The 19593-nt window shown below is 38.7% G+C and overlaps 1 protein-coding gene across 1 annotated transcript in view; it reads left to right on the top strand.

The window, feature by feature from the left end:
• The window catches only part of ATP11B (ATPase phospholipid transporting 11B (putative)), a 62401-nt gene that overhangs the window by 38532 nt on the left and 4276 nt on the right, over window positions 1-19593 (top strand). The window contains exons 26-30 of the mRNA XM_017726832.1: window positions 922-945; window positions 2355-2420; window positions 2705-2808; window positions 3439-3604; window positions 14918-15051. Coding sequence (XP_017582321.1) covers window positions 922-945; window positions 2355-2420; window positions 2705-2808; window positions 3439-3604; window positions 14918-15051 — 494 coding nt within the window. The remainder of the gene's footprint in view (window positions 1-921; window positions 946-2354; window positions 2421-2704; window positions 2809-3438; window positions 3605-14917; window positions 15052-19593) is intronic.

Raw genomic sequence — 19593 nt, forward strand, 5'->3', positions numbered from 1 at the left:
AGGAAGTTTAGTCAGAAATACAGTGATGTATGAACAGTGAACAGAATGGTCCTGAGGGGCTGCAGGCTGAGCTGGTGGTTGGCAGCCTCCCTGTGGAGGGAGGAACAGTGAAGGGGGAGTGCTGCAGCCACCTGGAGCACTCCTTCCATCATCAGATATTTGATGAGAATGTTAAAATACTTGTGCTTTAGACTAAAACATCTCTTTCCAGCTGAGGTATGAGTGTGTCCTCTCTTGTCATTTGTTACAAGCTGTGGGATTTGAAATTCTTGTGAGTTGTAAAGGTCCTTCAGGACTCTTGTAATGAGGTAATTTTAGACTATGAATCAGTGCCTGTGGTACATTCATCTTCAGTTGTCAAAGCACCTCACTTCAAAATTGCTTAGTAAATGTCCACAGGGCAGGAAGAGACTTCTTTCATTGTATTTAGTAACAACTGTTTGGTTTGGGGAATTGGCAGCTGCCCTTTAGCTTCTCATGTGATATGACTTCAAATAAATTCTAAGACTTTCCTGATTTTTTAGTTACTCTGCCTCTCTGTGTTCGCTAAATGGTGGTGATTAGAACTGGTAGAACTGTGTTGCAGTGAAGTATCTGCATTGCATAAAGTTTCTTGCAAACTTAATGTGTGCCTGGAAAAGCCAAAATTAAGGGCAAGAGGATTTTGTGCACTGCTGAAGTGCTTTCTTCATAAGTCCTCAAGAAGTGATCACCTGTAAAGATCTGTGATACAGGGTAGTGTTAGTGCAAGGCCTCACGTTTCCATTCCAAGTTCTCAGTTCAGAGCACAGCAGAACAGGAGGGATTGTAAATAATTTGTTAATGCTGGTGCTTTGTTAGGCTTACCTCAACACATTGTGCAACTACTTGATCTTTTAGTTCTTTTTTCTCCCCCCTTTTTCATGCTGTGCATGTCGTCAGATATTGAAACCTAACAGACAAATGGTAAGAGTTTAGAAGAGGAGGAGATACAAAATATTGTATCTGTTACTTCTTAGGATTAAAGGATGCAGCATCCACAGTGTAAATGTTCAAAAATAAAATGGTGGCAAGAACCTGTTCATGTTTTGTGTTCTAACTCTGTGACCATTGAGAGCAGCGTTAGCAAAGACACTTTCTTTCACAGGTCACTCAGGAGAAGAAGTTTAATTTTACTTTTAAGATGAATATTGCAGCAGTTCACAACAAGCACATTACTTGTCAACCATTACTGTTGGTGGGACAAGTAAATCCAAGGCTTCAAGAAGGCATGTTATAACAAAGATCTTTAAAATTATCAGTAAATCCAGACTCATGGCTGCCTCAGTTTTGTACCTTGTATATAGATGAGAGAAGCAGTTGTGAGATCTGTCCTCAGGCTGTTGGGATGTTTTTGTCAGAGCTCTGTAACAAGAACTACAACTGTGTGAATCCCAGTTCCGAGCCCCTGTGCTCTACTGACACATCAGCTCTAGGATGACCCTGACTGCCTCTCTGCATGTGGTACCTTCCTCCTTGCTTGCTTAGTCTGCTACCAGTAAACACAGAGTTGAGGATTCGGTCATTGTTCAGTTTGTCAGGGGCAAAACCAGCTATGAAATAGCAACATCTTCCCTGTGGTCCCCCAGCTGGTTCTAGGCTGGACCTGGTGTAGAATGGCAGTTCTGAGTAGCATGTGCATAGATAGATACAACCTCAGCATCCCTGCTTGGTTGTCAGAGCTGAGATTTTATTGTTGTAGACCTTGTTCAGAGTTTTGATAGTTTAATTTATGTGCACAAGAGAATACGAAAGTGACAGATTTTAGTGTTTCAGAATTGAAGCTTAATTTTGTGTTTATTAGCCTTGAAACAAAGTGTCTTTTCCTTAGAATTTTCTAAAATACAATGGCACCATTATTTTTGAATTGTAGAATTGTGCTTGGGGTTAAAAGTGAACCTTCATTTGATGCTGCATGTTTAAAATTATCTGGAAGTGTTTAAACTCAAAAGTGTTTTGCACTTAAAGTGAATACCTTCCACACAATGTTTCCTTTCTATGGACGCTTATAATTAATTGATCAAATTGGTATCTTCATTTCCTATCATTTCGTATTACTGTTTTGGCCTTTTTTTTCCATATTTCATGTAGCTTTTGTGGTGATTTGTTTTGAACCAAGAAGAAAGATGACTTGTGGGTTGTTAATTTTGCTCTTATCACAAGCTGTAGTTTTTCTAGTAGTTTGTGTTGTATCCTCCTTGCTTTTTTCATGATGATTACTTGTCACAAGCTTATGTCTTATTTCTTTAATGTAGCTGACTTGAAAAGATTCCTACTGTGAATGCTCTTAACTAATATTTTTTTCTTCCATGATTTTTGCCTTGCCATTTTCTTAGATGTTTGGGAACTGGACATTTGGTACTTTGGTCTTCACCGTTATGGTTATAACTGTTACGATGAAGGTATGATATTACTCCGACTGCTCTCTGTGTTTGGATGAATAGGCAAATATGCAATAAAGGAATAATTTAAAATTTATTCAAAAGTTATTGATTCTTGAGGATTCCAGATAAGTGACTTTTACGTTTAGTTTCAACAGTGGTTGAAATTTTTCTTTAGTTTTTTGTGTGTTGCAACAATATTTATTGTTTGGGCTGAAAGTTCATAAGTGTGTTCTGACTGGTATTTATCATTTTCTGTGAAGTGAGTGGAAAACAGAAGCTCATGGAAGTTATCTTTGTTTTAGATGGCACTAGAAACTCACTTCTGGACATGGATAAACCATTTTGTTACTTGGGGATCCATTGTATTTTATTTCATATTCTCCTTGTTTTATGGGGGAATTATCTGGTAAGTGATTATTTTGTTTCCCCCTTTTTATTACATGTAATTTTGATTAAGCTAAAAAAACCACTGAAATATTATTTTCTACCATCTTGCTCTGAATTTTATGACAGGTTTGTGGAAAAAGATGTTTTAAACCTAGACTGGCCACTTGCTTTTGCTGATTGAAAAATTCAGGCAGTGCTGCTTTGCTGTCCTGTGCTCAAGGACCCACAGTACCTGACTCTGACAGCCTGTAACTGTAAAGGCATATTTAAGAAGTAAATAGGTGCCCAAAGGTGCTATGTAGTAGTTAAATAATTGCAACAGAAATAAAGATGCTGGGGTTTGAATCAGTAAAGTGAAGCATTTTTGCTTGTAGTTTGGAGTCTGGAGGGATAGGATGGTGATTGATTCTCTGCAACTCAATTTAAAACTATATCAGAACCTTTTCCTCCGAAGTTCAGTACTCTCCCTGGAGTTTATTTGCAGGTCAGGTCCAACAGGTTGCTGAATTCTACATGGACATGGTGCAGTTGTGACTCTGTATCCTGAGTCTCACTGCTTGATATAAAGTAAGATACTCTTGAGACAACCTGTGCTGTACTTCTGTTTCTAGAAGTTTTTTAGTAATTGCCACTTCTTTTAACTTTTCAGGCCATTTTTACATACCCAGGATATGTACTTTGTATTTGTTCAACTGTTGTCAAGTGGTTCTGCTTGGTTTGCCATAATCCTCATAGTAGTTGCTTGTTTGTTTATTGATGTTGTGAAGAAAGTGCTGTACAGACATCTGCAACCAACAAGTACTGAAAAAGCTCAGGTAATGTTATGCTTTTGTATCCAACTTGACCAATAGTTACCCTCTTACATTGCTGTCATGTTTAATGCAGAGAAGTGTTCTCATTTTGAAATACACTTGTTAATTTAAAATCACAAAAGTGAGGACACCATTTTACAAGGCAGTAATGTTTATGTTTAAGTAATTGATAACAAAAAGAATAGAATTATTTATGAAGGGGTCACTCAGTCTTTTGCATCTCAGCTTGCTGCTGTATGAAAGGATCATACTGTGCATTTTTATACTGCTTTGTAGAGGGTAACTTACTTTTTTCCTAGGCATTAGAAGTATTAGAAGTTGCCACTGTAGTTGGCACTGAATAGTTCTTAAAATGTGATGGAAACAATAATTTTAGAAATTACTTTAGTAAAACTTGTTTTAATTAGTATTTCTTAAATCTCAGTCATTTCATATGCTATGCATTTGATTGTTGATTCTGTAATTAAAGCTAATTACCCATGTGGCGGTTTCCCAGATTCATAGACAAGGTCTAAAGTTATGCTGTGGTAATGGAATCTCTCTTCTGCCTGACACAGGCTGCAAAACAATCCTTTAAATCATTCTGTTGAGATTAGGCTGTCTTTTAGGTAAATATCTCATCTCTGTTTGAGGGTTTTCTTTTTAGAGACAGTTATGGAGAAGTCACCCTGACCTATTGTTCTAGTAGTGACTGCCTCTCTGGTTTCAGTTTTCAACATTTTATCTTTTTGTACTTTTTCTGCTAACCTGAGAAGGTTTCTATTACAGTTTTTGTTTTATTCACAGTTAGGTTTGTGACCAAGTTAATTTTAGCACTGGTAGGTAGATTGGACTTGCATCTTCTGTCAGAAAGGTTCTTTTAGAATCTTTTCATCTTTCTTGTGTTCCTCCTGTAATTTTCACCATTCTTCAACCTCATCTTGAATTTTGGATTTCACCAGTGGACACAGTATTTCCAGCACAGCAGACATCAGTGCCAAGTATGGAAATAATGAGTCCCCATTCAGATTACAGAATAACATACATCAATCACCTGTTGTCTTCTGCTTCTTCTACATCTGCAGGTGGTGATTAATTTCCTTCAGGTCATTGATGAGAAGTCAATTAGCATAGGGCCAGAAACAGTGAAAGTGAATGAAGGACCCAGCTGTCAGAGATATCCCATGCACAGTTGCAGCCTGAAACCTGTTAGCAGTTTCTGTCCATCTGTGTGCCATATTAATTTTGTAATGTCCTAATTGCTTAATGGAAATGGCACTGAGCTCTGTGCCATACAGAACTCCTGACTGCACTGCATCAGTGCTGTTATCTTCAGCATTGAACCTTGTCATTACTTTAATGTAAGTGCACGTTGATTTGCTTAAATTATATCACCCTTCTATTTTGTGTGGTAGAAAAAATCCATGTGAGACGTTCTCTTCATTTGTCTAGGGATCAGCATCATGCTGACAAGCCTACTGCTAGCCAAAATACCCCATTAGTCCCTTTTCAGAACTGGAATATTGGCTGCTTTTTCCTGTCTTGGAATTTTTAGCTAAAAGCTGTGGTAAATAACCAATGACTTTCAGAAGACTGTTCAGCTAGACCTGATAAGACTCTGGATTGCACATTACTGCACTTCCTGGATTAGAGTGTCTATAGGCAATGATACCTACCTATCTTTTTTCCCCCTTCAAAAGCTAGTGGCAATATTTATCAAACATTCCCTTTCCTTCCTTGTTGTACATCAGCTGTTGCTGTCTGGCAGTGTATTGGGGTGGTTCTTGAGGTTTTCATGTTCTTGAAGTGCTTGAGTTAAAACCCAAAAATCCATATGTTTTTTTCCTGCCTTTATCCATATACTTCCTGCTGCATTCTCTTGCTTTAGGAGTCCTTTCTAAAGAATTTTTGGGTTCAATTTGCTTCCATTACAGCTGTGCTGTCAAGGACACAGTAGGGCCTCTTATTTTTAAGAAGGAATCTTGATGAATGTCTAACACCTTTCCTGTGGCTATGGCTTGATTCCTGGCCATGGGGATTTTGCTTTGTACATCTCTTTTAGTCAATTTTTTTTCTTTTTCTTATTTGCTTTCTACTTTGCATTTGACAGAGTCACCATTGAGTCTCTATTTACCAAAATACTGTCTTTTTTCTGAAAATTCTTAATTCCTGATGCTGCAATGTCAAGGTGTCTGAAATGGGATTTGACCGGAAATTCTTCAGCAGCCAATGGTTTCTCTTTGTGTGTCTGATAGTGAAATTGTAGTTAAAAATGTATTTGCAAAAAGATGGCACCTCCTTGTTCCTTTCTTGAGGTTAAATCTGCTTTTAATGAGACAGTCAGCTCCACTGGATTTCATTCACTGTTCTTGCAGTGAGGAAGTAGATGTAACTGAAGAGGAGCAGATGATCAGCTTAGCACATTTGTTGTCAAGAAGTGACAGAATGCTTCTTTTACGATCATACCTCATCATTTGTGTTTAAAAATCCTGGTAAATATTTGTCTTTCTGTTTCCAAGCAGAGGAAGAGACCGACTTTCAGATAGAAAGGGTTTGGAGAATGTCTTTTTCCTAAATGCTGAGGGTGATGACTGATGCTAGGGACTTCTGTGGAAGTCATTGAAGGAGTAAATATGGAACTTTGTATACTGTCCTTTTAAATTATTTTTCATAGTGTAAGTGCACCCTCTGTATAACTGAATATTTTTAATCATTCATTTTTAATTGTAGGACTACATTAGTATATTTTCATATTGGGGGAAAGAAAAAGCTTGATTTACAGTTACTGTGGTTTTGTCATGGCAAGATAAATTGTTAAATGACCTAGTTCCTTGTTTTTAAATTGCAGCTATTTAGGTTATTTGTTTCTGTTTGCCATCATTTAAATTCTAAAATCTTCCCAGCAGTAGTGAGCAAAACACAGGTTTTTCAGCTGAAAATGCTTGCTCCTATTGTTTTAATTTTTCAGAAATTGTTTGTGTGTGACCTACCCGACTTAGTGCTTTGAATTCACTGTATCTGTAGGAATCTGCCTTACCTTGATTTTATATCTTTTTTCTTAGTAGGAAGTGATAGCATTGAGAGTGAGTTTGCCTCTGATCTGTTAGATGTTACATGTAGCTAAGTTACTCATAAGAGAGCAGAGAAATTTAACTGATATGAGAGAGAAATTTGATAGGCTTTTACATGTAAATATTGTTCTGGCACAGCAACTTAAATCTCAGTCGTCCATTTTGGGAAACTAAAAATTAAAAATTTGGCAGGCAAGCATGAGTTGACTTTTTATAGAGAATGAGCTTGGTTAATTTTACGTTCCTTAATGCACTTAAGGTGAATGTGTGTTACTTCATTTTATGTTAGTTTTGCTGGGTTCCAAGGGTTTTTTGCTGGTCTAAAGAAAAGCTGTCTTATGTTTCACTTAGGTCAGTTGCCCTGAAGTAGCTTGTGGGCAATTTCTCAATATAGGTCTGTTACAGAATCTTACAGGAGGAATTGGACAGTAAGGTAAATGTGAATCAAAATATAAATCTCTGGGTAAAGATAAATCACAGCACTATTGAGGGGAGAAAGCAATACAGAATAAAAGTGTCTGGTAAAGCACAGATGTAAAAGTGTGTAGGCCTTTTCTCTCAGTATGAAAGCAAAGGTACTTTAAGAATGGTCCTACCAAACAGTGACTGGCTGTGATGATCCCAGGAGCTGTCTTGAGGGTACCAGACTTGTGTTCTGTATATGATGTGTATTCCACTTAAATAACAATGTGTTGTCCTGTGTCTTTCTCTCAGAAAATTACTGCTGCTACTTACTGACATGTATGTTCCATCCCTTCTCTGTCCAATTGTAGATGTACTCCAACAGAGTTGCTTTAAGTGACGAGTTCATCGCACTGCAGCCATTGTCCAGGGCAAGGAATCAGCTGAGCAAAATTAGGTAGAGTAGGAGGGACAGTTCCTCATCAACTCTTATGCATGCTCAAGGTGAACTAACCAGTGCTGAGAGAGATGGGAAGAGGCATGAATATATATTAGTGGGGTGAGAGGGCAATACCTCTAGTGCAGAAACATTCAGTTTGGTGGTTTCTTGGCTTTGCTCTGTGTTTCTGAGCCAAATGCTTCTCCTAAGTAGCATGTGTTGGACATACTTTTTTTTTCTTCTTTTTTTAGGAAAAAACATCCCTAGCATGATGCTCAACTTTCAGAATAAAGATCAGCTGTTCTTGCATCCATTTTTAAATAACCGTAATTTCTAGCATGGTTATAATGCTTTTAGTTTCTTTATGATAAAAATTAACAGTGCTTTTTGCATGCTGGATAATTTCAGCTTCATAAGGCTGTGACAGGAAGATCCATGTACTTCAGGCAGCAATTTCTTGCAAGTTATTTGGCCATTTTAATTTGCTTTCAATTGTGTCGAAAGAGCAGAAAATGTTTGAAGCTTGGGTGTGTCCATACCCTTGTGCAGCTGAGGCTTTTTGTGTCTGTTTTGTGCAGCTATAAAGTGAGTGTTGTTTGTTTTCAATGTGTATAGATACATATTCCTAAAGGCATTTGGCTACAAAGTCCCAGAAAATTACTCAAAACAAGATCAAAGCGTACATGTGTCTGTGTAGGTAAAACATGATTCTGCAACTCTTCAAATGTACCGAGTTCAGCACATGAAATGCTGTCAAATGCTGATTCTCTTTTGTAAGACTTAAACATTCATATGCATCAGTAATGTCTCAATCTCAATCCCACCAGTATCTACTTGTACATCCTACAGCAAGAATTAATGCAACGATCTGATTCCTTTTAAATATTTTTCAAGGTGACTTTGTTGTTAAAAATGTACGAATAGGTGCCTAGGAGAACCAACTAACCTACATTTTAGGAACTTAATTGCAGTTTGTTTAACCAAAAGAGAAAAGTTTTGTATTTTCTCTGGGAGTGCACTATACCTTTACAAGGCAAAACTTGAAATGGCCATTGTGTTGTGGTGTTAGTGACCCCACTGTGGAACACACCGCTTTGGATTTCCAAATCCCCAGGGGGATAGTGGTGGGCTGGTTTTATTTTGTTTTGTTTTGAATTCAGCCCTTAATAGCTTTAAAACAGGCAAAGTACAATATACCTTTTGAAAGCTGTTAAACTTAGCAACATATTGGGGAGGTTCCTCTGCAAAAGCCTTTACAAGTTAGCTTTTAAAATTCTTGGTTTATCAGATATCTTGGTTTATCAAGTTACCTTTTAAAAACTTTGGATAAGTGTATGGAAGTCTCTGTTTTCTCAATGAATTATTAAAGTGAATTACATCACACATCATATCTACGCCAAAGGTTTTAGAACAGAAGATTCTGTTAAAATTTCAGAAACTAGGCACATTTGAATGGTTTTGCAGCTGGATAGTCAAAGGAAAATAAAGCTGTCTAGGAATGCAGCACTGTAGCCATTAAAATGCTAAAACCAGGAGAACCCTTGCATTTTTTTGTAAGGCAAGTTTTTTGTGAGGCAATTTTCTTCATATTAAAATCAGGGAAGGGTTGGAAAAAAGGGGAAATCTGTTTTGTCCCTGAGTTACAAATGATCATGAAAATCCAATTCTCTTGTAAGTCAGAATTTTCGCACTTGAGTATCTAATAGTACCTGAAGTACAAGCACTGGGTGCTTTCTAATATGTACTTGAGCTTGTAAAGTGCAGCAAGAAGCAAACAAGGATTTGGGTTTCTCTAGTTTATTCTGTCTTTGGACAAAGTTCAGAAGTTATCCTGTGGATCCTTGCCTAAAACAGTGAAAAGGAAAATCAGTTGATAGACAGAAAGTACTCCCTTCACTATACTAAATAAAATCTAATTTGGAGGGAAGAACATGGGTTGGTTTCTGTGGTTTTCCCAAAGCAATGTGGCAAAGAAGGCAAGGAAAACTGTAGGAGGATGAAACAAAACAGCTGCCAGGTGAATGTGTAGCTGTAAAGCAGCTAATCTGTCACACCTCATTTGTACATGCCCACCCACAGACTGAATCCTTTGTGACTCCAGAATGCATGGAGGTTGATGAACAGACTCTGGCAGGTTTTTGTTGTTTGTAAATATGTATTAAAAGTCTCAAAAGGAGCATAACTCCAGGTTAAACTGAGTTATGCTTTGTTCTGCCAACATGCTTCCTGTTCTCTTGGAATCAAAAGGAGACTCCCTTTATGAATGCAAATTAAAAGAGAAGTATGATGTTGCAATAATGTTTTATTTCTGTAGGCTTCACAGCGTGCAAAAAAATGTTCAAGTTTATATTGAGTATGTTGGTGATGTACAGTTAAGATCTTTGAGGGGGATCTTCTAAGTGTCCAGGTGATACCTGTAAGTCAGAATTGCAGTCTTGTGTGTGCCTGTTAAAGTCTTGCTTCTAAACTTCACTGTCCCTTTTGGAACTTGGGATGAAGAGGAAATGAGGCAGCACAGGCCAGGTGCAGGTGTTGTGCTTAGCTGGAATCTGGCTGAGCACTGCTTTCCTCCATAGCTGTCTCTCCTGTTCTTGGAATGTGTGAAATATGTGTTTTAGGGTACTAGCTGGGTCCCATTGTATCTCATTCCATGTTTTTATCTGTAAAGAAGGCGTTCTGTCTGCATGTATGTCAACATGTCCTGTGCTTTGTAAGAACTGTCAGAAATCTTAAGCCACCTTTGAGCAGGACAGATGTTTTAATACTGCTTACTTGATGGGATTAACTGGGTTTATAGAGTTTCTACCTTTGGACAGTGTGTTATGAACTGTACACAGAACTGGGGAAATGTAAGACACCAGAAAGGGTTTTATTTACAGAGAGGGCTGTCAGTGCACAGTGTTATATCCAGGGCTCTGGAGCATTTAGCTTGTCACAGCCAAACCCTGTTCTTTCCCCATCTCCAGCCCCATGAGTCTGTTGCTGCCTGGTTTTCCCTTCATCTCAGTCGAGATCTGCTCTTCAGCTGTCTCCAGAACTCCAGAACTCCAGGCCCTGGTTGTATGGCCTTCATTACTTGTCTGTATTTTTAACTCTAGCTCCTGTTCTGTAGGATTCCCCCCCTATAGCCTTCTGGTCTGACCCAGCCCAGCTGTGCCAAGAGCAGAGAGGTCTCTGTTCCTTTTACAGCCTGTGTTTTCTGTAAGGAACGTGTAATTTCCAAGAAAACTGTCCAATGGAAGCATGAATTCCCACTAGTGAGGTGTACTAGAACACCCTGATGTGCTGCACTTTGATCCAGGGTAGTCTCTTCCTTTACAGGCCCGTTCATTGTGTTAGCATAGCTTGGTGCTGATCTGTTGGCTAATCCACAGAATCTGTTGCAGGAAGATGAGGAAATGAGTAAAGAATGCGGCATTTTGGATTTGTCTTCAGTCACAAAAGTGCACATACTACTTACCTGAAGATACTTTTGTCTAATGACTTGGAAAGAATGAAATAATTTGGCATTTGTTGGTTCATTTGATGCAAAGAGTAGAAAAAGAAGTGCTGAAAACATCATGGCAGTGAAGTTGTTAGATGTCAACATTCCTATATACTTTCTTTAAAAATTTAAATCTAATTGCTTGGGATTTTGGTATACAGTGTATTAAGGGTTAAAGAAAGTGAGTTTTACAGTAGGGAGCAAGTTTTAACTTATTTGTGGAATAGTAGTAACAATATATATCTTTTTTGAAGCGTCCATGTGGCATCAGAATATTGGCAGCTGGGACCTGGGCTCAGGAAAACACCCTGCAGTGCCCTTAACTTAGTGTACAGGATTAAACACATGCCCTGTTCCTCAAAGTCCCAGCTTTTCAGTGTGATTAAATGTTGGGTTGAAATGTCTGTCCTGTGGCATATGGAATAACCTGCAATAAGACAAACTGAAATGGTCCTTTGTGTTAGAAGGGGGAAAACAAAACTCTAAAATCTAAGAATTGTAGACAGATTCCAAATTGGGTTTCCTTGTAATCTGTGGAGCACAAAAAGACCAAACACTTTTAACACTTGGGTGCTGAGAAATTTTTGATCCACCAAAAATAAAAAGTGCCTCTTGACCTTGTAAATATGCCTTGTTCTCTCACGACCAGACCTGTGAAAGTTCTTGTAACAATGGTAACTGTTTTAAAGCAATTCAAGCGCGGTGCTTTATAAGATCTGTTGCTTTTCTGTCCTTCCAGATGGAAGAAGATAAGGGTTCAGTCAGCTCAGCATGTGACTTTGCTGAAAGCAGGCACAGAGGGGAAGACAATAGGCAGCTGCTAGACCCATCTTGCCTGCCCGACAGTTCTTACCTCCACTAGGTAGTACTCCCACTGTACCCTAATGTGTGTCTATTTATTTACATATATCATATAGAGACAGTCATTGAGCCATCTCCAAAATGCCCATGTTTTTGGTATCTACAAGAAAAATTGGATCATAGAATGTTGGTTTGATTTTTTTTTTTTTTCTTTATCAAGCTGAATCATTCTTTAAATCTGCACCTCAGTTGCTTTTTGATTTATTGCATCCAATGGGCCATTCTCATATAAAGTATTATATTTATTGAGATCCTGGATTTTACCTTATGAACATACTTTATTTGCCACTCAAGTATTAATAATATCTGGTATTTCTCTATACTCATTAGTTTTTTTAAAGCATTGTCTCTCCTGCCTTGTGTTTCCTGAGGGTTTGTTTCAGGTCTTCAGGGAACATTATGCCTTCCTGCCTTGCCATGCCAGGTTTTACTTTGGTATAAAACTATGACCATATTTGTCCTCCACAGAGAGAAAGGGAAAAAAGGGACTCTGTAGCGTATGTGTCTTCCTTCCAGGTAGTGGATGTAAATCCACGTTGACCAGGCAATGATAAACAATATAGCTACATATAAAATTGAGTTGGGTTTTTTTGTCCTTAATGTTCTCACAGTATTACTTTACACTTAACAACTGTTCTGTCAAACTCACAGTTGTTTCCAGGCTTATGTAAGGTCTCATATGAAATTTTTTAAGAAAGTAATACTAACTTTTCCATAAGTTGTGGTTCAAGCATGCTCCTAGGTTTTTATATCTAACTTCTGAAGAATAAAGGAGATTCTCCAGAAAAAGAGACATCAGACCTCCAAAATCCAGAGTTGAGAGTTCACTCCTTGGAAGCTCATTTGGGTTACTCTTGGTTCCTCTTTCTGATAGCCTTTGGATAATATCCAGGACTGCTGGCTCTCAGGGTAGCAGATTCTAAGGAAAAAAATGGTTTGGTTGATCTGATCCAGCATACAGCCACTGTAAAGTGACTTTCTGCAGTAACTTTAAAGGTCTGCTTGAGGATAATGGATGAACTAAATACTCTGAAATTCTGAGTGTAGGAATGTTCAGTTTTGTAATGCTCTGACCACAGCTATGAAGGTCACTCCATCTGCAGCAGGGGGTTTGCCTGCTGACCTCCAAATGGGAATTTCTTCTACTCTCTGTAATCTCTTGTGTCACAACTCTGGGAGCACAGTCTGAGGTGGCTCTGAAGGTCATATTTGCAGTGCTGCAAAGTGTGCTATTCCTGATTTTGGTATCTTCTGTGGCACTGCAGTTGGGACCACTCGTGGTGGCCCATCGTAGGAGGGTGTTCAGGGACTCAGGCTCTGTTGAGGTGTGTTTAGTTTGTCTTTTAACCAGAACCCCTTTCAGACCTGTCACTTGCAGTTCTTCTGCTCCTGCCTCTCAGGTACAGAAGTTCTTTGTCACAGTTAATGTTCCTTTTGTGTCCCAAAGACCCCCCAGATGAGTGTGTGAGTTAAAGTGTGTTCTGCCTGTACTCAGCTGCAGCCTGTGAGCTGTGGCATCCACAGGATCAGGGGGCTCAGTTTGTAGAGAATGCTGTATGTTCCAACAGCTGCTGAGTGCCAATCCTGTAAACATCACGATGAGTGGTGTGATGGGAAGGTCTGGAGGGGCTGTGGGGAATGTGGCATGGAGCTGAGGAAGGGGCAGGCACAGGAAAAGGTGCATGGAAACAAACACCAGTTCTGCCTGTGGGTTCCTCCTTGTCCTACCAGTTGGGATTTTTCTCTTGTATTTCCAAATGCCTCTTGTTTCTGTTAGCTGCCTCTTCTTTGTTGTGTAGGCTGTTCTGTCGTGAAGCTGTAAATGTGTCCAGCTGCCTGTTTGGGGGAATTAGGAAGGAGAGTGTGTCCACTCATAGTAAACCATTCCCATAGGGAACTCTGAGGTTCCTTGCTTTCCTTGCAGTGTTTGGCAGCTGTGGGTGGCATGGAAGAAATCGGGGCTTGAAAACAGAATCTTCAGACAACAGTCAGTGACCTTTGGTGTCACAGTGAGAAATTGTGGGAAGGCCTTAAGTGAGCTGTGTCCTATCATGGACTAAGATGCCTCCTTCCAGAATTCTTCTTTCACTGGTGTGAGGAGAGAGTAATGGATGCTTAAATTCAGCCTGTGTGTTCAGTATTTATTTGACAGAATGCTCTCATGGAGAGCTTAAAATTAAATTAAAAAGCATCCCCACAGTTCACATTTTTATTTCTCTTTGGAATGGTTACTACTGAAGTCAGTTTAGGATATTCTCTGTGCAGAAGTAGGAGATTCCAGTTATGCTGCCGTTAGTGCTGCAGTGCTGTAGAGGAGCACACTGGTAGGTGGCACTTACACCCATACATCTGTTACTGCTTTCTTTTCATTTTATTTCTTTTATTCCTTTTTTTCTCACCTACAAGACATGAGCTTTTGAAAGAGTTTATTATGCTAATGTTGAATTATTCTTCATGCTGGCATGAACGTGACTAAACCTTTTTGACATCGGCCTTGTTTGCTTTTGGAGAAACCATGTTCACACAATCAGGAATGTGCTTTTGTTCCATACCAAGCCAAGGGTATCTATGGTAGTGATATAATGTCAATTGTTGTAGGAAGCTGCATTGTGCACTTGAGGAAAGATTACTTGGGATAAGATTGCTGTGTTGTATTCTGCAGCCTGAAGCTTTCTCTTGATAGATTTCCCTTGAAACAGGGCTGAGCTGGTATAAATTGCTGTAGGGCCACAGAAGTGAATCAAGGCATCCCAGCTGAACGTGCATGTGCTCTGCTGTGGGGTTTGTTGGAGGGAATTCCTAACCAGCTCATTTCCAGTGTTAGGCAGATGCGGTGCCAGACCATTTCCATGTGCTCACCAAGGCTGCACTCAAACCTTGGGAAGAGCAAGTGTATGTAGACCTTAGGAAGTGGTAATATTATTATTGTAGTTCTCCTATAAAATTGAAAAATATTCAACACTCTAGCTTTAAGAAAACCTGCTTTTCCTGAATATTTTTTGGTAACATCTTCATTGCTAGAATTTGTGAGTACTGATTTTCCTTTTTTTTTTTTTTCCCCTTTTATTTCCTCTTTCCAGCTTACTGAGGCAGGTTCAGGTATCAACTGCTTGGACTCCATGTGCTGCTTCTCAGATGGGGAAACAGCATGCACATCTGTTAGAAGAATGCTGGAACGACTAATGGGAAGGTGTAGCCCAACCCGGGTCAACAGGTGTGGCATTTCTCTCAATAGCCTTTGCTGCAGACGATTCTCCTATAAACTGGAACCTGATGAGCCTGCAGCAATAGATGTCTAGAAACCAGCTGCAGGTTCTGCTTATCTAAGTAGAAAATGCAGCTCTTTATTGTACTTTCTTTCATCTGAAAAGATTAGCTTCTTGTTTCTTTTTGAGTGGTTTCTTTTGGGATGGGGAGGGGAAAAACGGTTTTCAAAAGATTTCTGTTAAAGTGTTTAGTTTGGCGTTACAAGTTCTTGTGTTGTATCTATCATAATTTTCTCTTGATTTGTACATTCTTCTCTTTAGAAAATCAAGTCTTGCTGCTGTTTTTGTTCTCCTTTTTATGATTACTTTTTTTGCCTTCACGGATCAGGAGTTGTTTGTAAAGTCAAAAGACTTTTCCCTTTGGTTCTTGATGTACAACCTCCAAATATTTACCTTGGAGCTTGCATTACTCCTGAAGGTATACAAAAGGCTCACATTCCCCCCCTTAAATATAACTTCATTGTTAGGAGGGGAGCCTTTAAATCTTTCAGCCATCGATTGATATGAAGATGAAATATTTTTGTAGTATAACTTTTATAAGCTATTTCTAAAATCAGAGTGATTGATAGAACAGAGTCTTCAGGTTCTAAGAATTTTAAATGTTTTTTGGGTTCCAGAAGGTATATTGTCAAAAACATGTGTGCCATTCCAAAGCATGTGCTAAATAAATCTTTCCTTCACAAACCACGTGTGAAACAAACGTCAGTGGGGTAAGAGCACGTTGAGTAATTGAATATATCTGAGGAGCAGCACTGCTCTTGCAGTCAGCCCAACTGGAAGAGGAGCTCTCACTGAATCCTCCCATGTGCCATCTCCCCATTTCCAAACCAAGAGGGTTAGCAAACAAATATGGAAATATTTGGGGGTAGAAATAAAAATAGTCTTTTGTACATCGTAATGTCTGTCCCTGAATGATACCATGGTCCTCCATTGGTCAAAAGGCAAACCTTAAAACACCGAACTTCACACATTTTCAAGGAAACTCATTTTGTAATTGAACAGCTTTGTCTCTTTCAGTTAAAGGTTGTGAGATCGTTCATTGGGTATCAAATCTCGTGTGGGTAATTTTCACTGACAGCTTTGTCAGCTCTGATTCTGCCTTTAGGTATTGCCTGGTCTGTAGCTCATCTCTGTTGGAACTCTTGTGTTGAACACGGTGTCTGTGCTTTCAGTCAGTCTCTCTCTTCTGGCTTGCTTATAAAACTTACTGAATGTTTCTACAAACCTAGGGTATGAGTATGCAAGAAGTTTCATTTCATATGAAAAATGAACTGTTACAATTAAATACATTTTTAATTCAAACTTGCTGTGTAGAAAGCAGGCATGATGTGTAAAATAAACAGTTTAATAGAATTTTTAATCTACAAGGTGAGCATTTAATTGGTCTAAAAATGAACATTTTGGTAGCAGTTGCTCTAACTTTTCTGGGGTTTTTTTTCACTTCTCTGTAAAACTGTGCTTTCCAAATGAGGAATTTCTCATGCTACTTCTTTTCACTTACTGTTATCTAATTAGGGCAGATTGTTAGTTAACAATTACCTTAGTAACCTGTAGTCTTATAAGGTAGGTATTCTGTGTTTTGTTTTCTGCAATGGATTTGCAGTTTTACAATTTGCTCTTTGTTCCACTCAAATTTTCTTTCCTTAAGAACTCAGAAATATTTATTGAAGCTAACTCGTATTTGACAGAATATTAAACACTTTTTTCAAGACTGCTTTTTCTCAGGTTTCTTTTCTGTTTACCTCATGTAGTTTTCAGATGAAGTTCCATCTAGCCAAATAGTTTTAGAGTTCTTAGAACACAGACATTAGGATTAATTTTAATGAATATGCAAAACTATCTTGGTGCTACACTAAGGGCTTGAAATTCTGTGGGTTTTGCTTCTGCCTCTGGTTGAAATTGCTCTGAACAATCATCTAGTTTCACTTAAATTTATGAACAGTACAAATAGAAAAGAGAGAGATTTTTTTAAGTCAGTCATATTTGCTTTCTCCAATGATTTCAGCTCCTTCCACTCGGTATTGACATTTAAAACCTGGCTTAAAAGTCAAGGGACCATTTTATCTCTTACACTTTCTTGGTAATATGAGAAATTCTTTATTCATTTTTTAAATCACTAATTGTTTAAGTCACATGAAGGAGTTACAAGCTGTGAAATGCTGAAGGTACAGTTAAGAAAATTATTGGGTGATTTTAAAATGCTCACAAAATTATTTAGGCTTTGTTCACAAGCTTGAGCTGCTTTGTTTTTATCTAAATCTCCAGAATATTGTGCAGTCCCCAACAGGATGGTCTTTTGAGTACTTTTACTCTATAAAACAGCTAAGTATTCAACCAGGAGGTAGCTGCAAATTATTTTTTTTGATTGAAGTGACGCTGATGAATATGTTGTCTGTGCAAGTGCTGTAGAATTAAGGGCACTGTTTTAAATGATGTTGCTGTAGCCAGTTTGTGTTGTATTCTCTGCTCCTTATATTCTGTCAAATACGATATTCTGTCAAATATGGTAACATGAAATCAAACATTGTGTCAAATTTTGATAAAAACTTTGATGAATCAAAGTTGTACAAATGCTTGGAGTAGTGGGCCACAGGAATATAGTCTCTTGTGCTTAATTTACTGCTTGTAAAATGTATTTGAGAAGTATTTTCTATAGCTTCATTCACCAGTTAGAATATAAAATGTGTGGTGTGGTATGTTAAAATTCATTTTTGTCTGTCTGTTCCATTAAATTGTCTGTCAAGTTGTCAGTCACTAAAATATTAAGAATGCTGGATCACATACATTACTTGTACGGGAATCATTGCTGAGTTGTTGGGTCTCCCATTAGTGGTTCTTGTGTCAAGGCACTGCATGGAACAGCTCTAGAGAAACAGCAGATTTCTGACTAATCCTAATTTGGAGGATAAGCTCGTTGTGTTTTGATTTCCTGCCTTCCAAACTTGTTCAGCTTTTCCCACACAGTCCTGTAATACTGTCCAACTGAGAGCAGTATTTCATCCCAAGCAGCAATGTGTCCAAAGTGAAAGGCATTGCGAGACCCCTCTGAGTCATCAGCTGTGATGTCTTGGGTGGTTCCCTGATGTTCTGAAGTGTGACAGGAAGGGATGAAACAGGTTCATGGCTGTAGATAAGTGTTGCCTCTCCCAGGTTCAGCCAGTGTGGATGTTTCCCGCTGAGACGCGGCTGTGCCAGGTTTCCAGGGCTGGCTGTGTGCTCCACAGGGCTCTTCTGGAATGGCCTCACGGTGCCTCTGTAGACAGGTAGCATTCACAGCCTCCCAAGGCACAGCACTAAAGCTTCAGCTGCAAAACAGGCATAAAAACCTCTGCTTGTTTTTAATTCATAGTGATGGAAATATCTGTAGCTGTGTTAATTACACAGCAGGCATGAATTGGCCTCTGTTTCCAAAGGTCTGAATGAACTGCAGGTACCTACATGAAATTAGTACATTAGTCCCTTAAAGAAGTACATTTGCCCACTCTCGTAACACTTCTATCTCTTGCTCTCATAGACTTTCTCCTCACCTCTAGAGTACAAGTTCCCAGTCAGCCAAACTTTTCTTTTATTGTTACTTTAGATCATGGAGTTCATCGGATCCCTTCTATGCCAACGACAGGAGCATCCTGACTCTCTCCACAATGGACTCAGCCACTTGCTGACAGGGACATTTTTGAATGCCTTGTGGAAGCCTTGTGGTGCTCACACACCTGTAGCAGGTGCTGAGGCGAGTTCAGTGTCCGGCGCTGCCCTGGGAAAGCCCAGAGGGACTCCTGAGTCCAGGCAGGGCTTGTCTGGCCTGGCATAATCTGCACAGCAATCGCTTCCAGGATTTTTTCTAATTATATCTACAAATTGCTAAATAAGTTGGGTTTTTTTTTTTTAAGGAATGCTTTCACCTCTGACCATTTGATCCTTTTTGTTGCTGTATGAGCAGATTGGAATCCTACATTTAATGCTTGAGTTGTCCCTGTAGCGCAATGACAGAAATCTTTCTCCTCCCAAATTTGAGTGATCCAATTTGAATCAATTTGAATCTCCACAATGAAACTTTTAAAAGTTGTGTTTTTCATGATGACCCTTCCCGTTAAACACACACATTCATTTTGAGCTGTCTTGCAGATGCTGTCTTAGCAGTTTGCAAATCAGTTTTGTTTTGTGGACAGTTACTGTATTCTATAAACAATCAGTTTAGTAATTTTGGGGAGTTAAATGCAATTCAAATATTTATGCTGGTGTATGAGTGGCAATTTATTAGCCATTGCTTTGAAAAACACTGTTAACTGAGACAAATCAGTAATTTGGAATAATAAGGGATATAACAGTTCACTGTTCTCTTGAAGTACAATACAGATGCCAGTCATCTTTTATTATGCCCTGTGTATTTTGTTAACAGTTCTGGATCCATGGAAAAATTTTTAAAGAATCTGTGGATTGAGCAGAAGTCTCACTAGCATAAATTTTTTGAATTATTAATCCTTTTAAAGTTG

Source organism: Corvus brachyrhynchos, unplaced genomic scaffold, assembly GCF_000691975.1.
Source record: "Corvus brachyrhynchos isolate BGI_N302 unplaced genomic scaffold, ASM69197v1 scaffold162, whole genome shotgun sequence".
In the NCBI taxonomy this organism is placed as follows: domain Eukaryota; kingdom Metazoa; phylum Chordata; class Aves; order Passeriformes; family Corvidae; genus Corvus; species Corvus brachyrhynchos.